The sequence below is a fragment of the Lepisosteus platostomus genome, chromosome 5 (assembly GCF_059453375.1).
Source record: "Lepisosteus platostomus isolate fLepPlt1 chromosome 5, fLepPlt1.hap1, whole genome shotgun sequence".
Classification (NCBI taxonomy): domain Eukaryota; kingdom Metazoa; phylum Chordata; class Actinopteri; order Semionotiformes; family Lepisosteidae; genus Lepisosteus; species Lepisosteus platostomus.
The window spans coordinates 1,460,406-1,486,386 of record NC_142615.1 but is presented as its reverse complement, the minus strand read 5'-3'; the positions used below and the strand labels follow the sequence as shown (position 1 = coordinate 1,486,386).

At 49.4% G+C, this 25,981-nt stretch overlaps 1 protein-coding gene and 1 long non-coding RNA gene across 7 annotated transcripts in view; one reads left to right on the top strand and one right to left on the bottom strand.

The window, feature by feature from the left end:
• LOC148662370 (GTPase IMAP family member 6-like) overlaps positions 1 to 9,123 on the top strand; it is a 66,493-nt gene extending 57,370 nt beyond the window's left edge. For 4 of the 5 annotated variants that reach the window (XM_088631959.1, XM_088631960.1, XM_088631961.1 and 1 more), the window contains one exon: positions 8,513 to 9,123. In XM_088631959.1, coding sequence (XP_088488085.1) covers positions 8,513 to 8,739 — 227 coding nt within the window. In that variant the 3' untranslated portion in view covers positions 8,740 to 9,123. Of the gene's footprint in view, positions 1 to 6,901; positions 6,938 to 7,058; positions 7,554 to 8,141; positions 8,325 to 8,512 lie in introns of all 5 variants that reach the window. The other variant, XM_088631963.1, reaches the window with a different exon arrangement.
• LOC148662369 (uncharacterized) overlaps positions 1 to 25,798 on the bottom strand; it is a 67,465-nt gene extending 41,667 nt beyond the window's left edge. Inside the window, exons 1-5 of one of the 2 annotated variants that reach the window (XR_015936767.1) lie at positions 25,721 to 25,798; positions 3,724 to 3,850; positions 3,547 to 3,657; positions 3,421 to 3,460; positions 3,367 to 3,389 (exon numbers count right to left, since the gene is read on the bottom strand). This is a non-coding gene — a long non-coding RNA (uncharacterized LOC148662369). The other variant, XR_015936768.1, reaches the window with a different exon arrangement.
• Positions 25,799 to 25,981: the final 183 nt, after the last annotated feature.

The window sequence follows — 25,981 nt, the reverse complement described above, 5'->3', positions numbered from 1 at the left end:
TCAGCTCCTCTTCCTCCTCAGAATCTCAGGGTGACCTCTGTGACCTCCAGCAGGGTCTCTCTCAGCTGGGACATGCCTGACAACATGATCACTGATCTACACAAGGAGTTTAAGATCAAGTACAGAGATACTGGAGGAGATCAGAGTAAACCCATCAGCTGGGACACAAGAGCTACGGACATGACTGGTCTGAGTCCAGGAAGAGAATATACATTCACACTCTGCACTGCTGTGGGAGACAGTGTTGAGAGCAGTGGTGTGTCAGTCACTGGCTGTACAGGTGAGGAGTATTCCTGGAGTCAGTCTGTGTCCCAGGAGAGTCCAGTGTTGATGCTGTATCTATGTTTGGTGATAACAGCAGACAGAGGGACAGTACTGTGGTCCTGTTTCCTGGGTAGTGGACAGGGTGACCAAGGTGGAGCCTCAGGGAGGACAGACTGAGCTCAGCCGGGGCACCAGGATCAACACCCAGATCACAGAGATCTTTAATGAGCAAGCAGTCAGGACTCATTCAGTGTCTCATGAGAAAGACAGACGGCACTTCCTACAGGTGTCTCCAGTCATCATCCTGGCCAGTTGGTTCAGATCAGAGGGAGTCTTTAACTGTTTTCACTCTCTCTGTTCACACCCCTCACTGTCTCTTCCAGACTCTGATCTTATTCCTGTAGCGGTGTGTGTCCATGTGTAGATCTGGGGTAGATACAGTGTGCTGTAGATCACTGTCCTGATAGTTCAGTTATTATTGACCTGCAGTCTGTCTGTACCAGTGAGAACAGGATCGACACTCCTCTCTGTTCACACCCCTCACTGTCTCTTCCAGACTCTGATCTTATTCCTGTAGCGGTGTGTGTCCATGTGTAGATCTGGGGTAGATACAGTGTGCTGTAGATCACTGTCCTGATAGTTCAGTTATTATTGACCTGCAGTCTGTCTGTACCAGTGAGAACAGGATTGACACTCCTCTCTGTTCACACCCCTCACTGTCTCTTCCAGACTCTGATCTTATTCCTGTAGCGGTGTGTGTCCATGTGTAGATCTGGGGTAGATACAGTGTGCTGTAGATCACTGTCCTGATAGTTCAGTTATTATTGACCTGCAGTCTGTCTGTACCAGTGAGAACAGGATCGACACTCCTCTCTGTTCACACCCCTCACTGTCTCTTCCAGACTCTTATCTTATTCCTGTAGCAGTGTGTGTCCATGTGTAGATCTGGGGTAGATACAGTGTGCTGTAGATCACTGTCCTGATAGTTCAGTTATTATTGACCTGCAGTCTGTCTGTACCAGTGAGAACAGGATCGACACTCCTCTCTGTTCACACCCCTCACTGTCTCTTCCAGACTCTGGATCATGGCTCTCCCCCTTCTTCTCCTCCTTCTCCACCCACGCATCCAGACCAGCAGGTGAGTCCACACCGTGCCTCTGCACACAGCTGGAGCTCAGACACCACAGCTCAGTGCAGTGTTGAAGAGGCTGCTGTCCCTTTGCACTCCTGAACCTCAACAATATCTTTATCCTACTGCTGCTCTCAGTGAGGGGCAGGAGCGCGCTGAGACTTACTCATTGGAAGCGGACGTTCAGTTGCAGTAATTTGTGTTTCAGGGGGATGATTCCCAGTGAAACTCATTTCCAGTGACCCAGGATGTTTTTTTTTTTAATTAAAATGCTTGAGTACTGAAACTTGAAATCTTCAGATGATGTTGCAGATCACAAGTCTGCTGGCATTGACTCCACTGTGTGTCTGTGTTTTGTATCTGCCCAGTCAATATCCACTTCCTGGCTGCTGGAGTTACCCTGGGAGCTGACAGGATGTTCAAGGAGAAACTGGGAAAGCAGATGAACTTTAAAGTGTGCCCCCTGCAGAAGTGTGACGCCATCGTGACTTTCTGTCCTGTCAGCTCTCGGATAGGGACTGATATTGACCACGCCCTCCAGAAGATTCCAGGTAAAATTGAATTCGAAGGGATCAGGGACCCTTTTCGAGAAGAGATGGGAGAAGACAGAAAGCTCTCTGCCCATTCAGAGACAGAAGCACAGACGTGTTCCTCTGTGATGGACAGGAAACAGAAATGCCTTCACTCTAAAGATAATTGAACGGCTTGGCGCTTTTATCCAAAGTGACTGATATCATTCGCCCACCTCCCTGGAGTGAAGGACTTGAGCCTTCCAGTTCTGAGCCCAGACCCCTAACCTGCTCTCATAACTAAAGTCCCTGCACTGCAAGAGCCTGGCTGCTGTCTGCTCGGCAGATAATGCTGTAGGTGTACGAGGTATGAGGTTCACTGGTCAGCAGGTCTTGCCAAAGTGCATTAAATGGGAACTCACAAACGTTACACAAAATGTCCCCAAGAGGGCACTACTTAATAGCAATAATAATGTCTTACACTTGTATAGATACACGCTGTTCTGGACACTCCGCTCAAAGCGCTTTACAGGTGATGGGGATCCCACTGTCTCCACCAATGTGCAGCCCCCCCTGGATGATGCGACGTCATACTTAACGTATTAAATACATTTTTCACCTTCACCTAGTGAAGTGGTTCCTTTAATCGCTTGGTTAATTATCCAGATGGGGGGACTGATCAATTAAAATGGGGTTCCAAGATTAAAACCCTCACACCTGTCTGGACCGTGGCACTGTGCTGTGTCCTGGGACTCACCTGAGCCGGGTGAGTGGACACCGTCTGTCTGAGTCTCGTCTGTCTGCGTCTCAGGGCTGTGACACTCTCTCAGAGCTCTGAGGTCCTACAGCTCTGCTCTCAGAGGACAGGAGAGTCTGCAGGTGCTCAGTCAGGACCCTGTCTCTGTCTCTCTCCACAGGGGACAAGCCCGCCGCCCTGGTGGTGATGCACCACACCTACAACCCTGAGGCAGTTGTGGCTGAGAGCAGCAGACTGGTGACCAGGAGAGACACACTGACTGTGGACTGTCTGTTCCATGAGACAGCGGGGCTGCTGGACAACTGTCCCATCAATGAGCAGGCTGTGAGACGGGTCTCTGATAGATTAAAGAAGTTTGTTAAGTAAAAAAAATAAATAAATACTGCTCCACTGAGTGCAGCCTTTCACAAAGAAAATTATCCTTTAACAGTAGATTAATAGAAAAAGGAATTAGTGTGACCGTGAGATAATGTCCTTGAGTATTATGTTGAATACTATGAATATTAACTGTTGAATAATATTGTTCTCTTCTTGTGATCTTATATGGTGAACCCACAGCTTACCTGGGTATACTGGGTAACTCACCTGGGTATACTGGGGTAACTTACCTGGGTATACTGGGGAACTCACCTGGGTATCCTGAGGTCACTTACCTGGGTATACTGGGGTAACTTACCTGGGTATACTGGGTATACTGGGTAACTTACCTGGGTATACTGGGGTAACTTACCTGGGTATACTGAGTACACTGGGTAACTTACCTGGGTATACTGGATATCTTACCTGGGTGTACTGGGTATCCTGAGGTATCTTACCTGGGTATACTGGGGTAACTTACCTGGGTATACCGGGTAACTCACCTAGGTATACTGGGTATACTGGGTAACTTACCTGGGTATACTGGGTATACTGGATATCTTACCTGGGTGTACTGGGTAACTTACCTGGGTATACTGGATATCTTACCTGGGTGTACTGGGTATCCTGAGGTATCTTACCTGGGTATACTGGGTAACTTACCTGGGTATACTGGGTAACTTACCTGGGTATACTGGATATCTTACCTGGGTGTACTGGGTATCCTGAGGTAACTTACCTTGGTATACTGGGTAACTTACCTGGGTATACTGGATATCTTACCTGGGTGTACTGGGTATCCTGAGGTATCTTACCTGGGTATACTGGGGTAACCTCTACAGTAGTTTGTGCTCAAGGGACCCCCAGACCTCAGTTAACACCCCCTCTGGTTTGTTCACCCTGCCTAGTGTCACAGACGTGATCTGGCCTGGGGAAGACAGGTCATAGTCACCTGGGGCTGTCACAGTCACGAGCCTTCTGTGTTGAGCTGTGTTGAGCTGAGAGGTAGCAGTGTTAAACATTGTGATCCCATCAAGAGCAGAAGACACACGTATTCTCAGCAATCGATCGGTACTCCTGAACTCTTTAGACTGCGTATGTACTGTACGTCTCTTCCTCTGCTGGGTTAAATACATGTATCCCTGCTGCTTAGCAACTGCAAGTTAATAAAACTTTAACACACAGCGAACTGTGTTCAGTATTTATTTCAGTGAAGCAAGAGCATACAGGATAGGCTTTGAGATGCCATCTGTCTGAGGACAGGACCTGTGTGTGTGTGTGTGTGTGTGTGTATGTGTGTGTGTGTGTGTTTAACAGGACAGCTCCTCTCAGGACCTGTGTGTGAGCAGCAGTGTGTGTGACTGTTGTCGAGGTGTGTGTGTGTGTGTTTAACAGGACAGCTCCTTTCAGGACCTGTGTGTGAGCAGCAGTGTGTGTGACTGTTGTCGAGGTGTGTGTGTGTGTTTAACAGGGTGTGACGTCAGCCCTGTACGAGTACGCGTGTGATTTCTCGGAAGCCCATGAAGTCGACCGACAGACTAACAGCGAAAGTGAAAGAAAAAAAATATTGGGCTCAGACACAAACACGCTGTGACGTTTTGTAGACTTTGGCACCAGGAGAGAAAAACATGAAATTCGACGTTGAGACGGTCGCCGCGACAGAGACAGTCCCTGAACAGCGACAGCTGGGTCTGGAGACGGGGGAGACGGGTCGGTCCGCTTTTCTCGGGATCTGTTTGTGTTTCGTTGTGTTGCTGTAACGTGGCGCGTTGCTTCGCTGCTGGTGTGCTGTGTGTTTCTTTGTGTTGCTGTAACATGGCGCGTTGCTTCGCTGCTGTTGTGCTGTGTGTTTCGTTGTGTTGCTGTGACGTGGCGCGTTGCTTCGCTGCTGATGTGCTGTGTGTTTCTTTGTGTTGCTGTGACGTGGCGCGTTGCTTCGCTGCTGATGTGCTGTGTGTTTCTGTGTTGCTGTGACGTGGCCCGTTGCTTCGCTGCTGATGTGCTGTGTGTTTCGCTGTGTTGCTGTGACGTGGCGCGTCGCTTCGCTGCTGATGTGCTGTGTGTTTCGTTGTGTTGCTGTAACGTGGTGCGTTGCTTCGCTGCTGATGTGCTGTGTGTTGCTCTGCTGTGTTGTGTCAGTGTGCTGCTCTGGTGTGTTGTGTTGCTCTGCTGTGTTGTGTCAGTGTGTTGCTCTGGTGTGTTGTGTTGCTCTGCTGTGTTGTGTCAGTGTGCTGCTCTGGTGTGTTGTGTTGTTCTGCTGTGTTGTGTCACTGTGCTGCTCTGCTGTGTTGTGCTGCTCTGCTGTGTTGTGTCAGTGTGTTGCTCTGGTGTGTTGTGTTGCTCTGCTGTGTTGTGTCACTGTGCTGCTGTGTTGTGTTGCTCTGCTGTGTTGTGTCAGTGTGTTGCTCTGCTGTGTTGTGTCACTGTGCTGCTGTGTTGTGTTGCTCTGCTGTGTTGTGTCAGTGTGCTGCTCTGGTGTGTTGTGTTGCTCTGCTGTGTTGTGTCAGTGTGTTGCTCTGCTGTGTTGTGTCACTGTGCTGCTGTGTTGTGTTGCTCTGCTGTGTTGTGTCACTGTGTTGCTCTGGTGTGTTGTGTTGCTCTGCTGTGTTGTGTCAGTGTGCTGCTCTGGTGTGTTGTGTTGCTCTGCTGTGTTGTGTCAGTGTGCTGCTCTGCTGTGTTGTGTTGCTCTGCTGTGTTGTGTCAGTGTGCTGCTCTGACTCATGGGCCTCCTGTCCTTCTCCTTTCCCAGGAAACAGATTCCCAGTTGGACAGGGAGGAGCTCCGGGATGAAACTTCACAAAAACTCGAACGGAGAGCAGAGTAGGAAACCCCAACACTAGCTCTTACCTCAACACTAACCCCAACACTAGCTCTTACCTCAACACTAACCCCAACACTAGCTCTTACCCCAACACTAACCCCAACACTAGCTCTTTCCTCAACACTAACCCCAACACTAGCTCTTACCCCAATACTAACCCCAACACTAGCTCTTACCCCAACACTAACCCCAACCCCAACACTAGCTCTAACCCCAACCCCAACACATTGACACAGAAGAGTGACAGGAGACACAGTGAGCACGTGGACACAGGGGGGTGACGGGAGACACAGTGGGCACGTGGACAAGGGGGACTGACGGGAGACACAGTGGGCACGTGGACACGGGGGACTGACGGGAGACACAGTGGGCACGGGGGAGTGACGGGAGACACTGGGCACGTGGACACGGGGGAGTGACGGGAGACACAGTGGACACATGGACACAGGGGAGTGACGGGAGACACAGTGGACACATGAACACGGGAGTGACGGGAGACACAGTGGGCACGTGGACACAGGGGAGTGACGGGAGACACAGTGGACACATGAACACAGGGGAGTGACAGGAGACACAGTGGACACAGGGGAGTGACGGGAGACACAGTGGACACATGAACACAGGGGAGTGACAGGAGACACAGTGGACACAGGGGAATGACAGGAGACACAGTGGACACATGAACACAGGGGAGTGATGGGAGACACGGTGGACACAGGGGAGTGGCGGGAGACACAGTGGACACGGTGGACACAGGGGAGTGACGGGAGACACGGTGGACACAGGGGAGTGACGGGAGACACGGTGGAGACAGGGGAGTGACAGGAGACACGTGGACACAGGGGAGTGACAGGAGACACAGTGGGCACGTGGACACAGGGGAGTGACGGGAGACACAGTGGACACGTGGACACAGGGGAGTGACGGGAGACACAGTGGGCACGTGGACACAGGGGAGTGACGGGAGACACAGTGGACAGCGGGGCTGGAAAGGGGTCAGAGTGGTTGGGGGGTTTGTGTGCGAGATGGCTGTCTGGAAAGTGACCCCTCCTTGTCTCTCCCAGGCTCTGGATCATGGCTCTCCTCCCTCAGAGCAGCAGGTGAGTCCACACCGTGCCTCTGGACACAGCTGGAGCTCCTGTCCTCACAGCTGGAACCCGTCTGTTCCCCTGAGGAGACTGAGGTCCGGTTCTCATCCTGAATGTCACGTACTTCCTCCAGGTGCCGGAGCTGGGAGGACCCTCGGAGCTTTGTCACGCCCCCTTTGGAATGCGGTGCTGGCCGTACCCCCAGTCCGCTGGTCACTCCTGGCTCTCTCCTGGCTCTGCTGCTCCTCAGTCTCCTTCCTCAGAGCGGTGCTGTCCTTACCTGGTGCTGTCCGCTGGCTCTGGGCCATCCTGAGCACCCTCCTCCGCCAGGCCCTGTCCGTACCCCCAGTCCGCTGGCTCTGGGCCATCCTGAGCACCCTCCTCCGCCAGGCCCTGTCCGTACCCCCAGTCCACTGGCTCTGCGCCATCCTGAGCCCCCTCCTCCGCCAGGCCCTGTCCGTACCCCCAGTCCGCTGGCTCTGGGCCATCCTGAGCCCCCTCCTCCGCCAGGCCCTGTCCGTACCCCCAGTCCGCTGGCTCTGGGCCATCCTGAGCCCCCTCCTCCTCCAGGCCCTGTCCGTACCCCCAGTCCGCTCAGCGATCTCCTCACTCCAGGCAGCAGCAGCAGGTGAGTCGGGGTGCTGATGGGGGTGCGCCCCAATCACGGATAGATTCATGGGGGCTGGGGTCTGCACACGGGTTCCACCCTCCATGCCCACCGCGAGAGACACAGTGGAGGAACACTAGGAGACACAGTGGAGGAGCAGGAGACACAATGAAGGAACAGGAGACACAGTGAAGGAACACTAGGAGACACAGTGGAGGTGCAGGAGACAGTGAAGGAAAACAGGAGACACAGTGGAGGAACACTAGAAGACACAGTGGAGGAACAGGAGACACAGTGAAGGAAAACAGGAGACACAGTGAAGGAACACTAGGAGACAGAGTGGAGGAACACTAGGAGACACAGTGAAGAAACACTAGGAGACACAGTGGAGGAACACTAGGAGACACAGTGAAGGAACACTAGGAGACACAGTGGAGGAACACTAGGAGACACAGTGGAGGAACACTAGGAGACACAGTGGAGGAGCAGTAGAAGAACTAGATTAATCAGGAGCACTGCTGATCCTGAAGAAGTTCTCTTTGGGTTGATCTTGTGAAATATTTTATATTTATTTTCCTCAGCTGTGTATCTGTGTTTATATCTGTCCAGTTAAAGTCCACTTCCTGGTCACTGGAAAAGCCCTGGGTGCTGACCAGGTGTTCAAAGACAAGCTGATGAAGAGCACTGGGATTGAAGAGAGCACTGAGGAAGAGTGTGATGCGCTCGTAGTCTTCTGTCCCGTCAGCTCTCGGATAGGGACTGACATCGACGCCGGCCTCCAGAACATTCCAGGTGAGGGGTTACAAAGACATCGACCAAACCTCACACTAACCCCACCTCAACTTGAACCCCAACTCTGACACAACTCTGACAGGGCTGTGACACTCTCTCAGAGCTCTGAGGTCCTACAGCTCTGCTCTCAGAGGACAGGAGAGTCTGCAGGTGCTCAGTCAGGACCCTGTCTCTGTCTCTCTCCACAGGGGACAAGCCCGCCGCCCTGGTGGTGATGCACCACACCTACAACCCCGAGGCAGTTGTGGCTGAGAGCAGCAGACTGGTGCCCAGGAGAGACACAGTGACTGTGGACTGTCTGTTCCATGAGACAGTGGGGCTGCTGGACAGCTGTCCCATCAATGAGCGGGCTGTGGGATCAGTGCGTGACATGCTGAGAGGCTTACCCACAGCGAAGCAGAAGACAGCAGAGTGAGAGAGGTGCCCAGGCAGGGCGCTGAGGGAGAGGAGAGAGGGGGGTTTGTCTCCTCTTCCTGCAGTGGACTAGGAGGGCATGTGAGTGAATGGAGAGTAGATGGGTGAATGAGTGAATGGAGGGGTAGATGGGTGAATGAGAGGCATCCGGTCATTGTCATCCAGCTGCTCTGACCCGCAGCCCGGCTGTCCAGGTGCTGAACCAGGTCGTTCTCTTTCAAGAGGCCCCTCCCCCCACCTGTGGCCACACCCACCGCCTTCCGGTCACTCTCCGGAAGAGGAAACCCGATGCGCTCCCTCTTTTTTAAAAAACCGAAACGTGTCTTCACTGCTCACCAGCTGTTTAAATCAGCGCACAAAAACATTAAAGCGCTTTGTCACTGTACAGCGTTTTGAATTCTTTTTTACATGGGACAGTGATTTTACACAGGGGACCGCGATTGTACAACACGCAAGAACACGTTTGTGTAAACCTTGTGTGGCACTAGTAGTTCTGTGGATATTTTAGACCCTAGTGGTAATCCAGTTCGATTTCAGACTGCATGGACTGGGAAAATATCACCGGAGGGTCGTGTCATCTGCTGAACTGGGATGCTGTCGTGAAAATCAGGTTTCCCAGCTGGGTTTGCCAATCAAATATAGTTACAACAGGGCTGAAATAAACCGGACTCCCGGACGAACCAGCCGCTGTCGTCATCATCATGATTTCTTGGAAGACGCGCTCCTCTTCCGGGATCGGAAGCTGCCTCGCCCCCCCCTTCCGAAGTGCGCATGTGCGATGGAAATCTGCGGCGTGATTGGTCAGTTTGTCCGTGGGTCGTATTACCTGTAGAAAACGCGCATTTCACGTCTACTTTCGCATTGTGATAATAATTGCCTACACTTATATAGAAAAGCGAGGGGTCTGGTCATTCTTGCCCAGTGTCTTTGACACACAACCCCAGAACCTGAAAGGGCGCTTGTGTGGCGCTTGTGTGGCCTTTTTCCCCCAACTTGTTCGGGACCTGTAAGTCAGTACAATCAGGTCAGCCCGAACAGCAGGGGTTGCGCGTTTATTACAGACAGTACGGCGCCCGGGTTCCTGATCTCCTCCGCGCAAGCGCACAAGGACAGGCACGGGCGGGGGGAGACAAATTGGCTGTGGGGATTTAAAAAAAAAACTTTTAAATGTATTTTTGTACACAAAAAGGAAACATACAACAACCAAGGGTGTGCACAGACAAATGTCAACACAATGGAGCAAAGGCAACGTCAGGTGAATGAAACAGACAAAAACAAACCACTTTGTCAACAGCGCAGATCTTAGGGGTCACAGTAAATGAGTTTATATGCCCGGAGAGGTCTGTAAACCAGCTCGCCCAGCTTGTTTTTTCAACATGTTTAGTCAGGACTGGGGCCCGGAAGCAGCTGCGCCTGCGCAGACACCCCGCCGAGCCGAGCCGGGCGAAACCGAAAGCGAGACCCGGCTCGGCCGGCAGGCGGCGCTGTGGAGCTGCTCCGGTACCGAGTCCACCCCCCGCAGTCTGGCGCTGGAGTTTCATTTCACCGGAGTCCGGCTGACACCAGGTACGTGTCCTGTCCCTCCCTGTCTCTCTCCTGCCCCTGGTCTGTCCCTCCAGGGACTGTGACCGGGAGAGACACGCGGGGGTCGTCCGTCTTGTTGCTTCTGCTTGAAGTTTTACTTTCGTTTGGAGTCGCGGAAATTCTTCACTTCTTCCTGTTTTACTGATCTTGGGAATAAATCGCCTTTTTCTCCCAGTCCTGACAGCACCTGTGTGCAGTGGGGCTGTGTGTGAGCAGCAGTGTGTGTTTGTTTAACAGGACAGCTCCTCTCAGGACCTGTGTGTGAGCAGCAGTGTGTGTGACTGTTGTCGAGGTGTGTGTGTGTGTTTACCAGGACAGCTGCTCTAACAGACCTCAGTGAACGAGGATCTCAGAAGCGACCCTGTGTTGTGTTGTTTTGTGTTGTGTTGTTCAGATTGGTATCTCATAGAACCGGACAGGACAGAGTGTGACGTCACCGCTGTCCGGGGTGCGTGTTTCTCCGAACGCTTCACTCGTGTCAGGAACTCGCAGGAAGAGGCGCTGTCAGTGAAAGTGAAAGTGAAAGTCCGGAGACTCTGCTGTATCATGAGTTGTGCAGCGGTGTTGCAGTGTGTTGTGTCGCTGTGATGAGTTGTGTAGCTCTGGAGTGCTGTATTACTGTGGATTGTTGTGCAGCGGTGTTGCAGTGTGTTGTGTCGCCGTGATGAGTTGTGTAGCTCTGGGGTGATTTGTTTATTACTCTGATGAGTTGTGTAGCTGTGTTGCAGTGTGTTATGTCGCTGTGATGAGTTGTGTAGCTCTGGAGTGCTGTATTACTGTGGATTGTTGTGCAGTGGTGTTGCAGTGTGTTGTGTCGCCGTGATGAGTTGTGTAGATCTGGAGTGCTGTATCATGTACTCTGGAGTGTTGTGTAGCAGTGCTGCAATGTGTGTAGCTCTGTAGTACTGTATTACTCTGGAGTGTTGTGTAGCTCTGGACTGCTGTATTACTCTGGAGTGTTGTGTAGCAGTGCTGTGGTGTGTTCTGTAGCTCTGGAGTGCTGTATTACTCTGGAGTGTTGTGTAGCTCTGGACTGCTGTATTACTCTGGAGTGTTGTGCTGCAGTGTGTTGTGTAGCTCTGGACTGCTGTATTACTCTGGAGGGTTGTGTAGCAGTGCTGCAGTGTGTTGTGTCACTGTGATGAGTTGCGTAGCTCAGGAGTGCTGTATCATGTACTCTGGAGAGTTGTGTAGCAGTGCTGTGGTGTGTTGTGTAGCTCTGGGGTGCTGTATTGCTCTGGAGTGTTGTGCTGCAGTGTGTTGTGTAGCTCTGGAGTGCTGTATTACTCTGGAGAGTTGTGTAGCAGTGCTGCAGTGTGTTGTGTTGCTGTGATGAGGTGTGTTGCTGCAGTGTGTTGTGTTGCTGTGATGAGGTGTGTTGCTGTGATGAGGTGTGTTGCTGCAGTGTGTTGTGTTGCTGTGATGAGGTGTGTAGCCCAGCAGACCTGTTGTCCAGAGGTGATCTGATCCTGACTGGCTCTTCACTCCTGTTGTTCCAGCAGCTCAGATCTTCTCAGACACCGATCCTGCAGCCCAGAGGTGACCAGTCCCTGACCCCAGGACAGATATTCCAGAGGTGACCAGTCCCCTGACCCCAGGACAGATATTCCAGAGGTGACCCGTCCAGCCCTCTCTGTGCTCCAGCTGTGACATCAAGAGAAGTCTCACTATCACCATGGCCACAGGTAACACGGTATTGATCTGTTAATATGACCGTGTTCTTGTAATAATCCAACTGTTTGGTGGGACTAGTAAACTGGACCAGTCGCTAGAGAAAGGGGAAACTGTACAGGTCAGGATTATTCCTGGAGCATGCTGACAGGAGAGCAGAGCAGCGCTGCTCACAGACAGCCTGGTGCTGCACTCCAGTGACTCAGAGGCTGAAGGGCTTCACAGAGCAGTAGTGAGGAACCCGACTAAGCACAGGAGAAAAGAGAACTAGAGACTCAGAGAAAACAAGCTGGAGGGACTCAGGGGCTCAGCTCAATAGCAGAGCGCAGAGTGGAGTCAGAGCTGCCCTTGAACTGCTCTGTGCCACCTGAGGCGGGTGAGGTACTGTAGTCAACTACCTCCAGGTGACCCAGGTCTCCAGTCGAGTCTGTATCCATGGCAACCGGTGCTGAGCAACAGGTGGGCGGAGCAGAGGCCAGCTGCCATGGCAACGCTAGCAGAGCAGCAGGGCTGGGCATGACAGGTCTTAGCAGATTTTAGGGGCTGATTTGCAGATAACAATAGCATTGGTGGAAAACCTCATATTAGTGACAATCAGTTTGCTGTTCAGTTAAACTGATTTCTGCTGTTGATTTAATATGTTGTGTAGAGATGAGCTCAAAGATCACCTGGACTGTCAGTCTGATCTCACTGTACTCTCCTCTTCCTCAGCTCCTCTTCCTCCTGAGAATCTCAGGGTGACCTCTGTGACCTCCAGCAGTGTCTCTCTCAGCTGGGACAGGCCTGACAACATGATCACTGATCTACACAAGGAGTTTAAAATAAGTTCCAAAAGTGCTGAATTATTGGTAACACAGAAACTCAGCTGGGACACAAGAGCTACAGACATGACTGGTCTGAGTCCAGGAAGAGAATATACATTCACACTCTGCACTGCTGTGGGAGACAGTGTTGAGAGCAGTGGTGTGTCAGTCAGGGTCTGTACAGGTGAGGAGTGTTCCTGGAGTCAGTCTGTGTCCCAGGAGTGTCCAGTGTTGATGCTGTATCTGTGACTGGTGATGATGTTGTCACTGGTACTGGTACAGTGGTCAGTAGGAGGGTCTGGGAGTGAAATGGATTGTGGGTATGTGGAGGAAGTTGTTGACATCACTGTGTTCATTACAGGTTTCACAGAACACCAGACTGTTCAAGACTGATATTTTACCTTGGATTAACTAGATGAAATAACTGAATTACAGCCGCAATGTTAAATGCAGTGAATAAATATACAGTATGTCTCTTTTCTTTAATGAGTATCTCAGGATGTGTCAGAGATCTCTGGGCTGTCAGTCTGATCTCACTGTACTCTCCTCTTCCTCAGCTCCTCTTCCTCCTCAGAGTCTCAGGGCGACCTCTGTGACCTCCAGCAGTGTCTCTCTCAGCTGGGACAGGCCTGACAACATGATCACTGATCTACACAAGGAGTTTAAGATCAAGTACAGAGATACTGGAGGAGATCAGAGTAAACCCATCAGCTGGGACACAAGAGCTACAGACATGACTGGTCTGAGTCCAGGAAGAGAATATACATTCACACTCTGCACTGCTGTGGGAGACAGTGTTGAGAGCAGTGGTGTGTCAGTCAGGGTCTGTACAGGTGAGGAGTATTCCTGGAGTCAGTCTGTGTCCCAGGAGTGTCCAGTGTTGATGCTGTATCTGTGACTGGTGATGATGGTGTCACTGGTACTGGTACAGTGGTCAGTAGGAGGGTCTGGGGGTGAAGTGGATTGTGGGTATTAGGGAGACAGGTGTCTCCCAGCTGAGGCTGAACTTCAGTGGGGGATGAAGAGGGGTCCCCTGTTGTATGTGATGAATTATGGGATAAAATGTGCTCTGCATATGCAGCCAAATTTAATTACCTTCATTGTGATCTCTATAACTTGGAAAAATAATATACTGTTAATGAGTCACATGATACATAATATATGATAGATTAATTAAATGATTAAAAAGATCCTTCTCAGGAAGATGAATAGGATTAGAACTCCAACAATGTCAACAGCTCAGAGATCTCTGGGCTGTCAGTCTGATCTCACTGTACTCTCCTCTTCCTCAGCTCCTCTTCCTCCTCAGAATCTCAGGATGACCTCTGTGACCTCCAGCAGTGTCTCTCTCAGCTGGGACAGGCCTGACAACATGATCACTGATCTACACGAGGAGTTTAAGATCAAGTACAGAGATACTGGAGGAGATCAGAGTAAACCCATCAGCTGGGACACAAGAGCTACAGACATGACTGGTCTGAGTCCAGGAAGAGAATATACATTCACACTCTGCACTGCTGTGGGAGACAGTGTTGAGAGCAGTGGTGTGTCAGTCAGTGTCTGTACAGGTGAGGAGTATTCCTGGAGTCAGTCTGTGTCCCAGGAGTGTCCAGTCTTACAGTTGTGTCTGTGAAGTTCTGTTACACTATTGCTGTATTGTATTGTATTGATGACAATGAGGCTGTTTGACGCAGTATTGATCTGTTAATATGACCGTGTTCTTGTAATAATCCAACTGTTTGGTGGGACTAGTAAACTGGACCAGTCGCTAGAGAAAGGGGAAACTGTACAGGTCAGGATTATTCCTGGAGCATGCTGACAGGAGAGCAGAGCAGCGCTGCTCACAGACAGCCTGGTGCTGCACTCCAGTGACTCAGAGGCTGAAGGGCTTCACAGAGCAGTAGTGAGGAACCCGACTAAGCACAGGAGAAAAGAGAACTAGAGACTCAGAGAAAACAAGCTGGAGGGACTCAGGGGCTCAGCTCAATAGCAGAGCGCAGAGTGGAGTCAGAGCTGCCCTTGAACTGCTCTGTGCCACCTGAGGCGGGTGAGGTACTGTAGTCAACTACCTCCAGGTGACCCAGGTCTCCAGTCGAGTCTGTATCCATGGCAACCGGTGCTGAGCAACAGGTGGGCGGAGCAGAGGCCAGCTGCCATGGCAACGCTAGCAGAGCAGCAGGGCTGGGCATGACAGGTCTTAGCAGATTTTAGGGGCTGATTTGCAGATAACAATAGCATTGGTGGAAAACCTCATATTAGTGACAATCAGTTTGCTGTTCAGTTAAACTGATTTCTGCTGTTGATTTAATATGTTGTGTAGAGATGAGCTCAAAGATCACCTGGACTGTCAGTCTGATCTCACTGTACTCTCCTCTTCCTCAGCTCCTCTTCCTCCTGAGAATCTCAGGGTGACCTCTGTGACCTCCAGCAGTGTCTCTCTCAGCTGGGACAGGCCTGACAACATGATCACTGATCTACACAAGGAGTTTAAAATAAGTTCCAAAAGTGCTGAATTATTGGTAACACAGAAACTCAGCTGGGACACAAGAGCTACAGACATGACTGGTCTGAGTCCAGGAAGAGAATATACATTCACACTCTGCACTGTTGTGGGAGACAGTGTTGAGAGCAGTGGTGTGTCAGTCAGGGTCTGTACAGGTGAGGAGTATTCCTGGAGTCAGTCTGTGTCCCAGGAGTGTCCAGTGTTGATGCTGTATCTGTGACTGGTGATGATGTTGTCACTGGTACTGGTACAGTGGTCAGTAGGAGGGTCTGGGAGTGAAATGGATTGTGGGTATGTGGAGGAAGTTGTTGATATCACTGTGTTCATTACAGGTTTCACAGAACACCAGACTGTTCAAGACTGATATTTTACCTTGGATTAACTAGATGAAATAACTGAATTACAGCCGCAATGTTAAATGCAGTGAATAAATATACAGTATGTCTCTTTTCTTTAATGAGTATCTCAGGATGTGTCAGAGATCTCTGGGCTGTCAGTCTGATCTCACTGTACTCTCCTCTTCCTCAGCTCCTCTTCCTCCTCAGAGTCTCAGGGCGACCTCTGTGACCTCCAGCAGTGTCTCTCTCAGCTGGGACAGGCCTGACAACATGATCACTGATCTACACAAGGAGTTTAAGATCAAGTACAGAGATACTGGAGGAGATCAGAGTAAACCCATCAGCTGGGACACAAGAGCTACAGACATGACTGGTCTGAGTCCAGGAAGAGAATATACATTCACACTCTGCACTGCTGTGGGAGACAGTGTTGAGAGCAGTGGTGTGTCAGTCAGGGTCTGTACAGGTGAGGAGTATTCCTGGAGTCAGTCTGTGTCCCAGGAGTGTCCAGTGTTGATGCTGTATCTGTGACTGGTGATGATGGTGTCACTGGTACTGGTACAGTGGTCAGTAGGAGGGTCTGGGGGTGAAGTGGATTGTGGGTATTAGGGAGACAGGTGTCTCCCAGCTGATGCTGAACTTCAGTGGGGGATGAAGAGGGGTCCCCTGTTGTATGTGATGAATTATGGGATAAAATGTGCTCTGCATATGCAGCCAAATTTAATTACCTTCATTGTGATCTCTATAACTTGGAAAAATAATATACTGTTAATGAGTCACATGATACATAATATATGATAGATTAATTAAATGATTAAAAAGATCCTTCTCAGGAAGATGAATAGGATTAGAACTCCAACAATGTCAACAGCTCAGAGATCTCTGGGCTGTCAGTCTGATCTCACTGTACTCTCCTCTTCCTCAGCTCCTCTTCCTCCTCAGAATCTCAGGATGACCTCTGTGACCTCCAGCAGTGTCTCTCTCAGCTGGGACAGGCCTGACAACATGATCACTGATCTACACGAGGAGTTTAAGATCAAGTACAGAGATACTGGAGGAGATCAGAGTAAACCCATCAGCTGGGACACAAGAGCTACAGACATGACTGGTCTGAGTCCAGGAAGAGAATATACATTCACACTCTGCACTGCTGTGGGAGACAGTGTTGAGAGCAGTGGTGTGTCAGTCAGGGTCTGTACAGGTGAGGAGTATTCCTGGAGTCAGTCTGTGTCTCAGGAGTGTCCAGTCTTACAGTTGTGTCTGTGAAGTTCTGTTACACTATTGCTGTATTGTATTGTATTGATGACAATGAGGCTGTTTGACGCAGTATTGATCTGTTAATATGACCGTGTTCTTGTAATAATCCAACTGTTTGGTGGGACTAGTAAACTGGACCACTCGCTAGAGAAAGGGGAAACTGTACAGGTGAGGATTATTCCTGGAGCATGCTGACAGGAGAGCAGAGCAGCGCTGCTCACAGACAGCCTGGTGCTGCACTCCAGTGACTCAGAGGCTGAAGGGCTTCACAGAGCAGTAGTGAGGAACCCGACTAAGCACAGGAGAAAAGAGAACTAGAGACTCAGAGAAAACAAGCTGGAGGGACTCAGGGGCTCAGCTCAATAGCAGAGCGCAGAGTGGAGTCAGAGCTGCCCTTGAACTGCTCTGAGCCACCTGAGGCGGGCGAGGTACTGTAGTCAACTACCTCCAGGTGACCCAGGTCTCCAGTCGAGTCTGTATCCATGACAACCGGTGCTGAGCAAACAGGTGGGCGGAGCAGAGGCTGGCTGCCATGGCAACGCTAGCAGAGCAGCAGGGCTGGGCATGACAGGTCTTAGCAGATTTGAGGGACTGATTTGCAGATAACAATAGCATTGGTGGAAAACCTCATATCAGTGACAATCAATTTGCTGTTCAGTTAAACTGATTTCTACTGTTGATTTAATATGTTGTGTAGAGATGAGCACAAATATCACCTGGACTGTCAGTCTGATCTCACTGTACCTTTCTCTTCCTCAGCTCCTCTTCCTCCTGAGAATCTCAGGGTGACCTCTGTGACCTCCAGCAGTGTCTCTCTCAACTGGGACAGGCCTGAAAACATGATCACTGATCTACACAAGGAGTTTAAGATCAAGTACAGAGATACTGGAGGAGATCAGAGTAAACCCATCAGCTGGGACACAAGAGCTACAGACATGACTGGTCTGAGTCCAGGAAGAGAATATACATTCACACTCTGCACTGCTGTGGGAGACAGTGTTGAGAGCAGTGGTGTGTCAGTCAGGGTCTGTACAGGTGAGGAGTATTCCTGGAGTCAGTCTGTGTCCCAGGAGTGTCCAGTGTTGATGCTGTGTCTGTGACCTGTCACATTAAATATGTTATAAATATGTCTGAATATTCTGGACCATTGGACTGATTGCTAGGATTGAGTTACATCCTAATGCCTGTTAATCAGAGACAAATCGCTGTTGTGTCCAGTGTTAATGCCACATCTCTGACCAATAATTATAAAATAAGTTATTATCAGTTGTTAGTTCTTTTAATTTTTACTAGAACATTGATTTCAATTCTTCTCAAAGTGACAGTTGTGAGGAGAAATATGGTTATTTAAAGTAGTGTTGATTAATTATGCATTTGTAATGTTGCATAATTTTATTGCAGTTTCAATTTGAAATCATATGAAAGATGAACCACCTCTTATCACTCAAAAACATTGTTATTCAATAAAACATTCAGTGCCATCTGCAGTTGTGTGCAGTTGTGGTTGTACAAGATCAGTGTGTAAACTTGAGCTCAGAGATCACAGGGACTGTCAGTCTGATCTCACTGTACCCTTCTCTTCCTCAGTTCCTCTTCCTCCTCAGAATCTCAGGGTGACCTCTGTGATCTCCAGCAGTGTCTCTCTCAGCTGGGACAGGCCTGACAACATGATCACTGATCTACACAAGGAGTTTAAGATCAAGTACAGAGATACTGGAGGAGATCAGAGTAAACCCATCAGCTGGGACACAAGAGCTACAGACATGACTGGTCTGAGTCCAGGAAGAGAATATACATTCATACTCTGCACTGCTGTGGGAGACAGCGTTGAGAGCAGTGGTGTGTCAGTCAGGGTCTGTACAGGTGAGGAGTATTCCTGGAGTCAGTCTGTGTCCCAGGAGTGTCCAGTGTTGATGCTGTATCTGTGAATTAATGTTCCTGTTTTTCTAAACATATTGAAAGCTGGTGATGATATATGTGGCAGTTTAATTCAGAACTGATTTGGTATTTTATTGTGTTCCTCACTGATTTTGATAAATAATTTGCTGATAAAAATAACATTGATGAAGGGACTGATCAAATTTGCTGTTCAATAAGACAAACTGATTTATATGTTTTTTTTTAACAGCTGTGTGTAGAGATGAGCTCCGAGATCACTGGGACTGTCTGTCTGATCTCACTACCTTTCTCTTCCTCAGTTCCTCTTCCTCCTCAGAATCTCAGGGTGACCTCTGTGACCTCCAGCAGTGTCTCTCTCAGCTGGGACAGGCCTGACAACATGATCACTGATCTACACAAGGAGTTTAAGATCAAGTACAGAGATACTGGAGGAGATCAGAGTAAAACCATCAGCTGGGACACAAGAGCTACAGTCATGACTGGTCTGAGTCCAGGAAGAGAATATACATTCACACTCTGCACTGCTGTGGGAGACAGTGTTGAGAGCAGTAGTGTGTCAGTCAGGGTCTGTACAGGTGAGGAGTATTCCTGGAGTCAGTCTGTGTCCCAGCAGTGTCCAGTGTTGATGCTGTATCTGTGACCTGTCACATTAAATATGTTATAAATATGTCTGAATATTCTGAACCATTGGACTGATTGCTAGGATTGAGTTACATCCTAATGACTGTTAATCAGAGACAATCGCTGTTGTGTCCAGTGTTAATGCCACATCTCTGACCAATAATTATAATAGTACTTATTATTAGTTGTTAGTTCTTTTAATTTTTACTAGAATGTTGATTTCATTTCTTCTCAAAGTGATAGTAGTGAGGAGAAATATGGTTATTTAAAGTTGTATTGATTAATTATGCATTTGTAATGTTGCATAATTTTATTGCAGTTTCAATTTGAAATCATATGAAAGATGAACCACCTCTTATCACTCAAAAACATTGTTATTCAATAAAACATTCAGTGCCATCTGCAGTTGTGTGCAGTTGTGGTTGTACAAGATCAGTATGTAGACCTGAGCTCAGAGATCACAGGGACTGTCAGTCTGATCTCACTGTACTCTCCTCTTCCTCAGCTCCTCTTCCTCCTCAGAATCTCAGGGTGACCTCTGTGACCTCTAGCAGGGTCTCTCTCAGCTGGGACAGGCCTGACAACATGAGCACTGATCTATACAAGGAGTTTAAGATCAAGTACAGAGATACTGGAGGAGATCAGAGTAAACCCATCAGCTGGGACACAAGAGCTACAGACATGACTGATCTGAGTCCAGGAAGAGAATATACATTCACACTCTGCACTGCTGTGGGAGACAGTGTTGAGAGCAGTGGTGTGTCAGTCAGGGTCTGGACAGGTGAGGAGTATTCCTGGAGTCAGTCTGTGTCCCAGGAGTGTCCAGTGTTGATGCTGTATCAATAGCTGATAACAATTTACTACCATTATATTATCAATAATATTGAAAATCTTCAATATTAGTTAAAGACATGAGCCGCTGGAAGTGTGATTGATTTGTCATTTCAATTTGTGTATTGCTGATGATATTGTAATGAATGTAGAATCTGCTTGCTGTAGATGAATCTCTCCTACAGATAAATGTGTCAGAAGTAGACATCTTGCCTTCAGCAGTCTGTATTCAGCACAGCTGATTGACACAAACTATAGTCTAGAAACTCAACTACCCCTCTGCAGAGACTCTGTCTGGAGTGACTGTGTTCACACTGCACATGATCAAAGTATTGGAATTAACAAGGACAAGGTTTCTGCAAGAGATCACTGATATTGGGAGATGTCTGCAGTTCTGAGAAGTCCAGTGTCCAGCTCTGAGCTCGGGGATTAATGACAACCAGTCTAATTCCTCCGAACTACCTCTGTTCTAGGTCTGTCACCTCCTGAAAACCTGAGGGTGACCTCTGTGACCTCCAGCAGTGTCTCTCTCAGCTGGGACAGGCCTGACAACATGGAGGCTGAGACACCGAAGAGATTTAAGATCAAGTACACAAGTGGTGAAAAATTCAAATCTCACATTATCAACTGGGCATCGACTGAAGTAACAATCAAGAGTCTCAGCCCTAAAACTGAATATAACTTCACACTCTGCGTTCTGAGAGATAATGTTGAGGGGAGAAGTGTTTCAATCCCTGTCTGTACAGGTGAGGAGTATTCCTGTAGTAAATCTGTTCAACAGGTGTGTTTCCTGGTAGTTATCACACTCCACCCAGATTACTACACACAGCTCCTGAGTGAAGCACACTGCAGTTACTCTCACACTCCACCCAGATTACTACACACAGCTCCTGAGTAAAGCACACCGCAGTTACTCTCACACTCCACCCAGATTACTACACACAGCTCCTGAGTAAAGCACACCACAGTTACTCTCACACTCCACCCAGATTACTACACACAGCTCCTGAGTAAAGCACACTGCAGTTACTCTCGCACTCCACCCAGATTACTACACACAGCTCCTGAGTAAAGCACACTGCAGTTACTCTCACACTCCACCCAGATTACTACACACAGCTCCTGAGTAAAGAACACCACAGTTACTCTCACACTCCACCCAGATTACTACACGCAGCTCCTGAGTAAAACACACTGCAGTTACTCTCACACTCCACCCAGATTACTCCACACAGCTCCTGAGTAAAGCACACCACAGTTACTCTCACACTGCACCCAGATTGCTACACACAGCTCCTGAGTAAAGTACACCGCAGTTACTCTCACACACCACCCAGATTACTACACACAGGTCCTGAGTAAAGTACACCGCAGTTACTCTCACACTCCACCCAGATTACTACACACAGCTCCTGAGTAAAGTACACCGCAGTTACTCTCACACTCCACCCAGATTACTACACACAGCTCCTGAGTAAAGCACACCACAGTTACTCTCACACACCACCCAGATTACTGGGTGATTAATATGGTGGCATAATTAAGAGTTGTGGAATATTACCATAAGGCACAAATAATACAGAAAATTCCATTTAGTTTTTTTTTTCACTTAATTATTTTTTAGCACTGGAAAATGCCAAGTTATTACTTAAATAAGTCAATCCTTAATTTGTTCTACTGCTGTAACTATGATGATCTCAATAATGGCTGTACCATAGCAGTATCTATGTAGTCATATCTGTGGTTATTCTGTTGCTCGATCTATCGTTGTACTATAGTCAGAGGTATGGTTATGCTGCAGTGAGATCTGTGGTTATATGGTTGCACTGACCTGGTACATTATCTAAATAACATCTGACACTGATAACGTTAACAGAAAATATGCAGATTTGGGATTAATGAGATGATCCAACTGACCTCTCTCTGTTCCAGGTCCCTTTCCTCCTAAAACCCTGAGGGTGACCTCTGTGAGCTCCAGCAGTGTCTCTCTCAGCTGGGACAGGCCTGACAACATGGAGGCTGAGACACAGAAGGAGTTTAAGATCAAGTACAGAGATACTGGAGGAGATCAGAGTAAAACCATCAGCTGGGACACAAGAGCTACAGACATGACTGGTCTGAGTCCAGGAAGAGAATATACATTCACACTCTGCACTGCTGTGGGAGACAGTGTTGAGAGCAGTGGTGTGTCAGTCAGGGTCTGTACAGGTGAGGAGTATTCCTGGAGTCAGTCTGTGTCCCAGGAGAGTCCAGTGTTGATGCTGTATCTGTGTCTGGTGATAACAGCAGACAGAGGGACAGTACTGTGGTCCTGTTTCCTGGGTAGTGGACAGGATGACCTGCTCCACATGATGGGTTAAAGGTGGATCCTCAGGGAGGACAGACTGAGCTCAGCCAGGGCACCAGGATCAACACCCAGATCACAAAGATCTTTAATGAGCAAGCAGTCAGGACTCATTCAGTGTCTCATGAGAAAGACAGACGGCACCTCCTACAGGTGTCTTCAGTCACCATCCTGGCCAGTTGGTTCAGATCAGAGGGAGTTTTTAACTGTTTTCACTTTCTCTGTTCACACCCCTCACTGTCTCTTCCAGACTCTGGATCACGGCTCTCCTCCTTCTTCTCCTCCATCTCCTCCTTCTCCACCCACGCATCCAGACCAGCAGGTGAGTCCACACCGTGCCTCTGCACACAGCTGGAGCTCCTGTCCTCACAGCTGGAACCCGTCTGTTCTCCTGCAGCTCCTCCTGAAGAGCCTGAGGTCCGGTTTCTGGGTCCGGTTCTGTTAAACTGAGGCCATGACCCTGGTCACAGTGCTCATGTCTCAATCCCCAGTATAAACCTTCAGGTGAACTGGCCTGAAGGGGTCAGCAGTACGGGTTTGAGGAGGGATCTTCATGCAGAGAGATAGAGGCACAGCTGGGCAGTAGGAACAGGCAGGCTAGACGCAGCTGCACAGCTGGGCAGTAGGAACAGGCAGGCTAGACGCAGCTGCGCAGCTGGGCAGTAGGAGCAGGCAGGCTAGATGCAGCTGGGCAGTAGGAGCAGGCAGGCAGGTTAGATGCAGCTGCGCAGTTGGGCAGTAGGAGCAGGCAGGCTAGATGCAGCTGGGCAGTAGGAGCAGGCAGGCTAGACGCAGCTGGGCAGTAGGAGCAGGCAGGCAGGCTAGACGCAGCTGCGCAGCTGGGCAGTAGGAGCAGGCAGGCTAGACGCAGCTGGGCAGTAGGAGCAGGCAGGCTAGACGCAGCTGGGCAGTAGGAGCAGGCAGGCTAGACGCAGCTGCGCAGTTGGGCAGTAGGAGCAGGCAGGCTAGACGCAGCTGCGCAGTTGGGCAGTAGGAGCAGGCAGGCTAGACGCAGCTGGGCAGTAGGAGCAAGCAGGCTAGACGCAGCTGTGCAGTTGGGTAGTAGGAGCAGGCAGGCTAGATGCAGCTGCGTAGTAGGAGCAGGCAGGCAGGCTAGACGCAGCTGGGCAGCTTGGCAGTAGGAACAGGCAGGCTAGACGCAGCTGCGCAGCTGGGCAGTAGGAGCAGGTAGGCTAGACGCAGCTGGGCAGTAGGAGCAGGCAGGCTAGATGCAGCTGCACAGCTGGGTAGTAGGGGCAGGCAGGCTAGATGCAGCTGGGCAGTAGGAGCAGGCAGGCTAGACGCAGCTGGGCAGTAGGAGTAGGCAGGCAGGCTAGATGCAGCTAGGCAGTAGGAGTAGGCAGGCTAGATGCAGCTGGGAATTAGGAGCAGGCAGGCTAGATGCAGCTGGGAATTAGGAGCAGGCAGGCTAGATGCACCCGACAGCTCTCTCAGGTGCAGGTGACGTCCTGTCCCTCAGACACCACAGCTCAGTGCAGTGTTGAAGAGGCTGCTGTCCCTTTGCACTCCTGAACCTCAACAATATCTTCATCCTGCTGCTGCTCTCAGTGAGGGGCAGGAGCGCGCTGAGACTTACTCATTGGAAGCGGACGTTCAGTTGCAGTAATTTGATGTGACGTATGGTGTCAGTGGTGGGATATGTGTGTTTCAGAGGGATGTTTCCCAGTGAAACTCATTTCCAGTGACCCAGGTTGTTTTTTTAGCTAAAATGCTTGAGTACTGAAACTTGAAATCTTCAAATTATGTTGCAGATCACAAGTCTGCTGGCATTGACTCCACTGTGTGTCTGTTGTTTTTGTATCTGTCCAGTCAAAATCCACTTCCTGGCTGCTGGAGTTACGCTGGGAGCTGACAGGATGTTCAAGGAGAAACTGGGAAAGCAGATGAACTTTAAAGAGTGCCCCCTGCAGGAGTGTGACGCCATCGTGACTTTCTGTCCTGTCAGCTCTCTGATAGGGACTGATATTGACCACGCCCTCCAGATGATTCCAGGTACAGTTTTTTAAAGGTATTTATAACTGTCCGCAAAAGCAAAACAGATCCGAAATGCTCACACTGTGCAGTGTAGTCAAAAAACGTTCTTCAAGGAGCTGTGAGTGATGTCAGAGAGCCATGCTTTTATTGGTATCATTTCTTACAGTTATTTATTCAAAGTTACTTGCTTCTGTGTGAAAAAGACCATTATCAGCTTCTCTTATTGATCCTTTTGCTTTCCCTCATGGTGGAGCATGAGGATAATTGCACTAAATCTGTTCTTTCTAAATAGCAAATGACAAACATTACACATAGTGTCCACTAGTGGGCAGTAATCCCTAATATGTTCAGCACAATACAATTCATACAGAATGGTTAGATTATTTGACTAATAATTAATCAACGAAATGGGCCAAAATTAAAACCCCTAAATATAGGAAAGGATTCAATGAGTGGAGGTATTTTTAAGTCTTGTCACATGCGTCTGTCTGCGTCTCAGGGCTCTGAGGTCCTACAGCTCTGCTCTCAGAGGACAGGAGAGTCTGCAGGTGCTCAGTCAGGACCCTGTCTCTGTCTCTCTCCACAGGGGACAAGCCCGCCGCCCTGGTGGTGATGCACCACACCTACAACCCCGAGGCAGTTGTGGCTGAGAGCAGCAGACTGGTGCCCAGGAGAGACACAGTGACTGTGGACTGTCTGTTCCATGAGACAGCGGGGCTGCTGGACAACTGTCCCATCAATGAGCTGGCTGTGAGACGGGTCTCTGATAGATTAAAGAAGTTTGTAAAGTAAAAAAAAATACTGCTTTTGAGCTCCACTGAGTGCAGCCTTTCACAAAGAAAATTATCCTTTAACAGTAGATTAATAGAAAAAGGAATTAGTGTGACCGTGAGATAATGTCCTTGAATGTTATGTTGAATACTATGAATATTAACTGTTGAATAATATTGTTCTCTTCTTGCGATCTTATATGGTGTGTTTGTGTACTGTTCACTGACACTCATGAACCCACAGCTTACCTGGGTATACTGGGGAACTCACCTGGGTATACTGGGTACACTGGGTAACTCACCTGGGTATACTGGGGTAACTCACCTGGGTATCCTGAGGTCACTTACCTGGGTATACTGGGTAACTTACCTGGGTATACTGGGTATACTGGGTAACTCACCTGGGTATACTGGGTAACTTACCTGGGTATACTGAGTATACTGGGTAACTTACCTGGGTATACTGGATATCTTACCTGGGTATACTGGGGTAACCTCTACAGTAGTTTGTGCTCAAGGGACCCCCAGACCTCAGTAAACACCCCCTCTGGTTTGGTCACCCTGCCTAGTGTCACAGACGTGATCTGGCCTGGGGGAGACATGTCCTGCTCACCTGGGGCTGTCACA